The sequence below is a fragment of the Pan paniscus genome, chromosome 3 (genome assembly GCF_029289425.2).
Source record: "Pan paniscus chromosome 3, NHGRI_mPanPan1-v2.0_pri, whole genome shotgun sequence".
NCBI lineage: Eukaryota > Metazoa > Chordata > Mammalia > Primates > Hominidae > Pan > Pan paniscus.
This window is the reverse complement of record NC_073252.2, coordinates 182751780-182760634: the sequence shown is the minus strand read 5'-3', so window position 1 is coordinate 182760634 and position 8855 is coordinate 182751780. Positions and strand designations below refer to the sequence as shown.

The 8855-nt window shown below is 53.8% G+C and overlaps 1 protein-coding gene across 2 annotated transcripts; it reads right to left on the bottom strand.

Moving 5' to 3' along the window:
- Window positions 1-2670: 2670 nt before the first annotated feature.
- On the bottom strand, window positions 2671-5258 carry HELT (helt bHLH transcription factor). 2 transcript variants are annotated; one of them, XM_003823471.6, is made up of 4 exons: window positions 4672-5258; window positions 4135-4239; window positions 3783-3879; window positions 2671-3353 (listed from the first exon to the last, which is right to left on the bottom strand). In XM_003823471.6, the coding sequence occupies exons 1-4, from the start codon at window positions 4696-4698 to the stop codon at window positions 2854-2856; spliced, it is 729 nt and encodes a 242-aa protein (XP_003823519.2). In that variant the 5' UTR covers window positions 4699-5258; the 3' UTR covers window positions 2671-2853. The 2 variants fall into 2 exon arrangements, with proteins under 2 accessions (XP_003823519.2, XP_057158235.1); XM_057302252.2 differs by having other exon boundaries at window positions 2671-3350.
- Between the last annotated feature and the right edge of the window lie 3597 nt (window positions 5259-8855).

Below are 8855 nucleotides of genomic sequence, written 5' to 3'. Positions count from 1 at the left end.
CCGCCCTTTCGGCAGGGGCGGCTGGAGTGCCTGGAAGCAACTAGTTCCAGCCCTGCTGGGCCACAGGGACCGACCCCAAGCACCAGCCATCAGCTTTGTTCCTCGAGCTTCTGGAGAAAACCTTTGATTTCATGGGGATGATTATTTTTATTCTTGCCCACTCAAGGATGAAGCCCAAGAAACAAGAGGTTGCCCCTTTCAGAGGCATCACAATGGGTTACCTCCAGCCAAACCCACTGTTTTTTGTTATTTCTAGGTTTGGTTGGGCCTCTCTTGGAAACCATTACTATACAACTTACTTAAAGAAAGTGGAGGGATTGGGCATAAGAGACTCAGACAGAGGGAGACAGGAGCGGGGGCTATAGCTGGGAAGCTGGAGGTAACGTATTGTCAGAGACAGTGCAAGAAGAACACATTCATGTCACAATCAGATTTGAATCCATTCCATTTTGTAGTGACATTTTTAATCTTTTGCAAAGTCAAACTATTCCAAGATTGACTTTTAGCCAAGCCTGGAGAATTGGGACTTTGGGTGAAGGTTTCAGAAAAAGACACAAAACATACACACATACACACACACAGAGGGGGAGAGAGAGAGAGAGAGAAAGGGGCAAAGAGAGAAACGGGAGGGAGACTTTTATCCTAAAGTCATTGTAAATCCAAAGCAGGGTTTTATCCTCCACAGTTAAATGAGAAAAGAAAAAAATCAAGAACACCAACATTTGAGGTACAAAGACTGTCATGGACCAGTGGAAGTTTGCAAAATTATATGTAAATGACCGCAGTTTTTACTGTGGTGGCCCTGTGCATTCCCAAAGCTAATCCCAAAGAGAAAATCTACTTAGCAAAAGAAAGTTTTGTCTAATTTGGTTAACAGTTGAGAAGTGACAAAAATGCTGAATATATTAATAATTTATATTTCCAGGGTAACACTATATCTTTAATGCTTCACTGCCGAAGGGAATTCAGATTGGCTTAATGCTCAGAGAAAAAAACTCTGAAAGGCCTTCTTCATATTCTGTATCCAGCGCTGATGAAAATGGGTGTAAGACATGTGTTCCCATAATAGGCACCACCCATTCTCCCCATTTCTGCATAATTTGTTTTTATCCCATATTGCTCAATGTATATTTGTTATCCGGGAGGGCCGCCTGGTCTCACTCTCACTTCCATGCTCCATCACTTCATAGAAAGGAGAGAGCTCACATTTTATACACAAGTTATTTCAAGAACCTCTCACATGCAAGACCTTTCCTAAAGTTTAAGATTTTCTCCTGGCAAAACATATACGTGTAAGTTTCGCTTTACGGGCAATGTAATGAGGGCTTTTTTTTTTTTTTTTTTTTTTTTTGCCTGTCTCTGCATAATGAAGTTTGATGGTTTACAAATTGCAGGTCATCCCATTCCATGACCTCAGCAAACAGTCTAGGTCAGAGCTTTCTTAAACCCTGTCCAGAGAAAATAGAATAAGTTAATTTACGGTCCTCCAGCGGATCTGAGAGAAGACAAATCACCACAATTCAGCGAAATGGCCTCTGGAAACAAAGAGGAAAACGTGCTACCTAATTTCGAATTATTTATTTAAAAGGCATTAAAGTTAATGAGGCACAAAAGTTCAAAGAAAAATTTAAATACCCACAAACACAAACTCAGCCAGTTGGATACATTGTTTATTTTACCTATTTACATGAAACAACGGGGAGCCCTATTTTGCCCTTTGAGTCTTACAGAAACAGGATTTTAGCTTTTGCCGTTGTAGATGCATCGCTGTGGGTAGGGCACAGATGTCCTGGAACTGAAAATCACAATCCCTTAAAAGACCACTAGCCAAGTCTCTCCTGGATTCCAAACTTTCCTCACCACGTTCTGGGTGGGGCGAGATAAAAAAAAAAATCTCACTGGGGAAAGGATAAGGAGGACTTTTCTCTCCAAGCCTGAGAACTTAAACGGAGACCCCAGGGTCTCCATCCTGCAGCAGTGTCCGAATGGTAAAGGATGGCGGGTAGGGAACAATCCCCTAAGGGGTGGGGAAGGGGCGTCTCCCAACCCGGCAGGTGCCGACCTCTCGCCGAGACGCCCAGCGCCCCCGAAGCTGGCCTGCTCTGTGCGCAAAAGGCAACGCCAGCTTCTCGGAAGCCTCTGGCGCTGAGTAGTTGTCATCAACGATGTTGTTTCTAATCCGCAACTCAGAACTGTACTTGGTTCCGGTATTTTTTAGAGGATTTTTAAATCTGTAAACTCAGCCACGCGCTCCGCTGGCCCGGGTTTCGCCGCATTCCAGACCCGCGGGCGTGCGGTGCGCGCGCGTCGGGCACTTGGCTCCGGGTAGGGAGGGCGCCCGGGTCGCAGCTGGCAACAGTCCGCCTAAGTCAGTTTGGGGCAGGTCCTTCAATTTGCATTTTCGTGAGAGCCAAGGGCAGTGTTCTTCGCCTCCCCTGTTTCTCTGAGGCTAATGCTCAAGATGGGGCGGGTGCAGGGAGTCGCGAATCCCGCCCTTAAGCGATGCCTAGAATATCTGCCTGAACCTCCATTTAACGTCCCTCAGACTCCACAGCGGGCCCCTCACCAAGTTACTGAGGGCTGTTACCTTGAACCCTGTCAGCCTTGCGCCCTGGGCACCGCGGAGGGGACGGGTGTGGATGAGCAGAAGGTAATACATAAATCCCTCTCTTTGGGTCTTTATCAGAAAACGTTTATTACCAGGGGGAGATCCTTCAGAAGACTCATTCGCTCTTTGCCTCCCCCAGCCCAGTTTTTTTGGGGTACAATATTTACACATTATGTGTACAATATATACAGCATTTCTCCTAAACAGCGCCCAAAGCGAGGAGAAATCTGGCGGGCGAGTGGGCGTCAGAGCACCGGGGGGTGCTGGGGCGTGTGCAGGTTAAGGGCGTTGGGGTGCGCGTGGCCGATCAGGTTGAGGTAATGCCGGTCCAGGCCCTGCACCGGTGTCAGGAAGGGGCTGTGCTGCTGCGCTGGGCTAGCGAGCGGCACTGGCGCGCTGGGCAGGTAGGGCAGCGCGGGGCTGCGGGCCGCGCCAGGCGGCCAGGGGAAAGGCCCGGCACCAGAGCCCTGCGGGAACACAGCGGCCTCGCCCGGGCTGTGACCAGCGAATTCGGGCCCCGCAGGGTGCAGCTGATAGGAGAAATCCGGCTCCGGGAGCGAACCCAGCGGCGGAAAGGCGGGCTCCGCGCCCAGGCGGGCCTTGGACTGCAAGAAGGCGAGGATGCGCGCGTACTTCGTGTCCTTGGTCTCCATCCGCTCCACCGTGGTGAGGTAATGCACCAGGTTCTTCATGCACTCGTGGTAGCCATAGTGGAAGTAGTTGGCAAACTCCGCTAGAAGTTCTGCTGGAGGAACGAGAAAGCCCGTAGGACGGACACACCCTGAGCGCCCCTTCCCCACGCGAGCCCAAAGCGGGTGCAGGGCACCTCCCACCACATTTTCTGGCCAAAGTTCCCATTTGAGGCCCGCCCTCTCCTCTGCGCAGTCTTAGAGACTGGCGAGGCACGCGCAAACGCCCTCTTTCCCTGAGAGCCTGACCCCACCCACCCCACCCGGGAGAAGGAGGTGGAACCAGCCTCCCTGGAAACCAGTTCTCCCTCGCCGCCTTGCTGTCGCCGAGCAGAGAGAGGCGCCTTCGCAGGACCCCTGCCCTCCTGGAGAGTGGAGCTCTAGTAGAGCTCTCGGGAACACTCAGTCACTCCCCTCCCAGCCCCAAGGTCTCTGGGTGGCGCAGGCGCCTGGCCCAGGCGTCCCATTCCGTAACCTATGCCCACCTTTTTCCCTTCCCCGGGGAAAATCAGCGGAGTGCAGTGCTCTCAGGTACTGAACGGTCATCTCGAGGATCTCCGCCTTCTCCAGCTTCCCGGAACTCTGCAAAAGGAGGAAGGGCCCCTCGCAGCGGCCCAGCGCCTGCTGGGCGGGCACTGTGGCGCTGGAGAGGACCAGCGAGCGGACGCGGCTGCGGATCTGCGCCAGAGCCTCCTGAGGTTCGCCCTGCGCTCAGGCCCCCCGCCTGGGAGGGGCCCGCAAGTGAGGTCCTCTGTGTCCGCGGGCTCGGGCGTCTCCACAGAGTGGCCGCAGAGGCCTCCCAACGCCTGGCACCCGGCTCCGGGCCGCCAACGTTACCTGCTTCGCCAGGGCCATGGGCACTGTCTTGCCCAGCTCGTTCAAGCAGCGGTTGATCCTGTCCCTCCTCCGCTTTTCTATCACTTTATGAGAAACGGGGGTTCTCTGCGAACAGAGGGTTGTATGTTTAGGATGGCTTTGCCCGGGAAGTCGTCAAAGGCGCGGCTCTAGCAGCTGGGTGCAAACCGCCTCTCCAGCCGCGCACACTGCTCAGATTCGCTCTAGGAAGGGACTCCTGGCCCGCCACGCTCGGGCCAGGTGAGCTCTGCCCTCTGACGCCCGCGCTGGCGCGCTCCCCTTCCAGCCACCCTACCCAGGCCTTTGGGGAGGTGGCCACCAGCCTCCCGGCATGGACTTCTACCTGGTTGAGCACCCTCCTCTCTCTATCCCACCCCCTTCCCAAACCACTCGAGATTCCTCCACACTCAAAGTCCCGTGCGGGCACTTCCCTGCCATCGGTCCACCCAAGTGGCGGGTCGGTGAGTCAGATGCCTCCACCACCAGGGCGCAAGTGCCATTTGGGCTCAGCCGACTCACTTTGCGTTCCTTGAGCTTGTCTGACATCCTGGTCAGTACGCGCCCTCGGGAGAGGCGGTGGCGCGGGGCACCCGTCCACTTTTCCGCCTCGTGTGCCTCCTCGAGTGTCCCAGGTAGACTGCAGCCTCCCAACTCCGAGGGCTGCCTTATAAAGCGGTCATCTAGGGCTCCAAGTGCATTCACGAGTTGAATTATTCCATAGGATTAGGGGAGCTGCGTTTGGGGGATGTATGCATTCGAGATCAGTTTTAAAGAAGTTAAGAAAAAAAAAAATTAGCAGCCGAGGGGGGCGAGCTGGGGGCAGATCAGCTTTGTTAATCCACGTGGCCCTTCAAAGGACACGTGATCGGCCCAGGAATAACATTTGCATGGCAACAGCTCGGGCGGGAAAAGGAGGCGGTAAACTGGGGCCGGCGGGCGAGCGAGCGCCTGCAGCAGTCGCGGGCGCGGAGCGCAGGGGCGCAGCGGCCGCGGGCACCGGGGGGCGAGGACCCTCACAAAACAGTGTCGCCTCTTTTAGTCCCACCGCTGAGTCTCACATGATCGCCTGTTTACAAATCCCAGCAAGCCCGCCGTCCCAGCGCCGAGTGCGTTTTAAAGCCTGTCCAGAGTCATTAAAGTAATTAAGTAAGCCTTTAATAGGCTGTTCCGCCGGGTTCAAGGGAGAGCTCTTGGAGACGGAGGCGCCCCGTTTGTTCCCAGGCTTTTCTCACACGACTTGGTGACACGTCCTTCTCCCCCCTTTTTGTTTACACCGCTTTATTTGTCCGGACATCCCGGCAGGTGTGGGGCTGCGGCTGGCACACGAGGCTCCCGCCTCGCCTCGCCTCGCCCCTCCCGCCGCTGTTTGGCACGCGACGCTCCCCCCTACTCCCTGACCACGTCGCTGGCTTTCTTTTCTCCCCACCCCTCCTGCTCCCTCTTCGCGGGGGGAAGAGGCTCAATTTGTAGCCTATTATCCTATACGAAAATGTCTATTGAAAAGTATGAATAGTTTCATTGGGCTAAATTTTAATAATGCCAGAGGGTGGGGGAGGAGAGACTGGCGGGCGTGTGTGTGTGTTTGTGTGTGAAGGGGCGGGTGGGAGGATTGGGGGGCAACACGGAGAAGAGTGGGCCGAGAAGAAAAGGGGGAATGCAGCTGGCCCAGGCAAGCATTATGCAACGTCACCTGCGAGAGGGGGCGCCTACAGACCCCTATTCATTTGCCTAATTTTGGTCAATTTAACAAACTTCAGGAGAAATTATTGTGGCTTTGTCAGGGAGGGTGAAGCCTTCTGATCGAATTAACAGCATGTTTTGATCCGGTAAATGTCATTAGAAAGGGAGAAACAATCGCGCTTAGAGGGCTCTGAGTAATGCGCCCAAGTGGAGACGCCAAAGCGCACGGCTCACAAAGGGAGCAAGTAGCTGCCACAGGGAACTTTTGTACCCGCCCATCGCCCAAGTTTTGACACAAAAAGGCATTATTTCATACTTGAATACGTTTAATCCAACGATTGTCTATTTTCTGCAAACATATTTTCACAGCATTGTTAACTTTTTATGTCTCCCTTTCGCGGGCGTCTTTTCTTAACGTTTGGGGGCGGGAGAGCGCAGACACTTTGGGCATCAATATTTGTCACTGAAAAGGGCCCCGTGAAGTTTGGGAAGTTGATCTCTTTTTTATGGTTTTAGAAAGCGAAAATATCGGGGGGAGGAGGAGGGAGGGAAGGCACGAACAGAAACGAGGGAGGAAATTTGCTGGACGGGCCCAAGGGGAAGGAGGGGGGCGGCGGCGGCTGGGAACTCTCTTGGCCGCCTGCGCCTCTGAGGGCAGCCTGGCCCCGCGGCCAGAGGCCACCTCCCCCAGGACGGGCCTCGCTCACACTTGCTGCCTCGGATCCTATACTCTGGGGGCTCTGAGCTTGTGGGGTGTGGGTGGGGGGTGAGCTTTCTTGCAGATTGAAACGATAAAAATGATTTTTGTTTTATGGCCCTTTCTAGAGCCACCGAACTCTCACCTCTCTAATCTTTTCCATTTGGGAACAGCTGAGACCGCTTCTCAGATTTTTCTTCTTTTCTGCCTGCCCCTAACCCTGCCTAAATTCTCTCTATTCTGCAGGGAGATGGCAGGGCCCAGCGCCCCCCTTGGGGTCGTTAGACCTTGGCAGGGGTGGGTAGGCGGCGCTCCTCTAGCTGGTGGGACCTGGGAGCCTCAGGGCGCAGAGCCAGGCCTGGGGTGCCAGGCCTCGGGGAAGCCATCGGCCCACCTGCTGCGGCCTGGGAGATGTGAGGGCTCGGTCTGCACCTCGCACCCCTAGGGTGTCCCTCTCGGTCCTGCCTCTAGTCTCCTCACGATGTTTCCTTTCTGCTTCACGCCAGATTGGACACGATCCGCACCCTCCCAGGTTGCTCTGCCAGCCGCGAGTGCCCTCTCAGGGGTTGTCGATTTCAGGATATTCACTCGCACACAAAGAGATTAAACGCGAACCCTTATCATCCAAATTAACTAACGTGAATGGGTAAAAAGGAGCGCGCACACTTCGCACTCCCACTCCCATTTTTAAGCCAGCGGCCCGGGCGTTGATCCTCTTACTGCCGGTGTTAACCGCCAGCTGCAGGCACCTTCCACGGGCCACATTTCATTCCATGCACACTGTTTAATTTCCCGGGTTTGGTCTCGGCGCTTGGCTCAAGGCTTGCCCAGGGCTAAAAGTACCCGCGTGCAGGTGAGGGGGCATGGGAAGGCCGGTGAGTGGAGACTTGGGCTCAGGGGCGCAGCCTCGCCCGGTCCTTCCGCGGCGGCAGCACTACCTGCGAAACCTGGCACGCCCTCCGCTTCAGGATAGGGAAGGAAGTATTTCCTTTCTCCCTTCTCGGTCCCAAGGCCTAGGTCACACACGCTGCCCCAGAGTGGGGCGCCTCACGGCTGTCTTCTCTTTGCTTCTCCTCGGGGTGAAGATCAGGAGTTCCCTGATCCTGACCTAGTTTCCACGCAACATAAGAGCAGAGTAGGGAAGAGCCGAGGTTCGCCGGAGCCAGCCAGCCTGCTCAGATCCCAGCCCTACCGCCCACCAGCTGGGTGAGACTTGAGGCATCATCCTGAATCTACTGTCCCTCAGTTTCCTCATCTGTAAAATGGAAATAATGTTTCTGCTATGTTACCGGGTGGTCACTCCAGTGAAATAAGTAAATACAGACAAGGCACCTAAAAGAAGACTGGATCGTGCAGTTAGTGGTTTTATTTTGCCTGCAAATCTCTCCTACGGTGGCTCTTCTGTGTTTTACAGGGTAGTGTGGAGTTTGCACTGTTAGATGATTTTTCCACTCATTTCATTTTTTGCCCTCATCCCGGAGAAAGCTCTAGCCTCCCTGAAAAAGCCACAGTAATTCCTCCTGAAGTTTGTTTAATTGACCAAAATCAGGCAAATGAATGGGGGCCTTCAGGCACCCAGGTGACATCACATAGTGCTACTGGCCAGCTGTGTACTCCCAGTGTGTGTGTGTGAGGCTGAAAGGGACTGTAAGCACAGGACCCCCTCAGCATCATAGCCGTTCTCAAGGGACGCAAATATTAGCATCAAAATCAAAAGAAAGCTAGGAAGCAAGACTGCCTGGAAATTAGACAGTGCTTATTAAATATTGCTCTGCGTTCAGCCTCCTGGCAGCTAAAGACCTCTACTGGAGAACACAGCAATCACAAGCCGACTGTGTTTATTATCGTTATTTTTAATACTATTTCTTTGGCTCCATAAGTTTGACAAGCAGATTGCAAACACTGAAAGATGGCTTATTTTGTGTTTGCTTCCAGTTTTTAGAAATTGAGGATTTGTGGGCTTGGGGGCAGGGGATGGATGGAAAGAAAAGAATACAGTAACTTTAGACAAATTGCACTAAGACAAAGAATTCCAGGTAATTTCAAATCCCTCCCTCCACCCCTGCCTCCAATACACAAGTTGACTTTCTAGACACGTTAACAGGACTGGAGATTTCATCAGATGTGAGGAGCCCTGGCTGAGAGCGGGAGAACAGCAGCATGGCGGGCCCTACTGACTTCTGAGGCGCTGGGAAGATGAGGCCTGGAGGGAGCCCAACTCCCGGGCTCTGTTATGAAGTGAGCAGGATCTCAGGCTGCTCGTTCTGGAAAGGCCCATGAGAGCATGGCTCCAGCACCCCACTTCACACTCGAGGGCCCTGAGGAA

Excerpts from the sequence above, each read along its gene's own strand:
- HELT (XM_003823471.6), bottom strand. The coding sequence starts at position 4,698 with ATGTCAGACAAGCTCAAGGAACGCAAA. Across the intron at positions 4,240-4,671 it reads ACAAGCTCAAGGAACGCAAA|AGAACCCCCGTTTCTCATAA; the intron begins GTGAGTCGGCTG and ends CTCTGTTCGCAG. Across the intron at positions 3,880-4,134 it reads CCATGGCCCTGGCGAAGCAG|AGTTCCGGGAAGCTGGAGAA; the intron begins GTAACGTTGGCG and ends CTCCTTTTGCAG.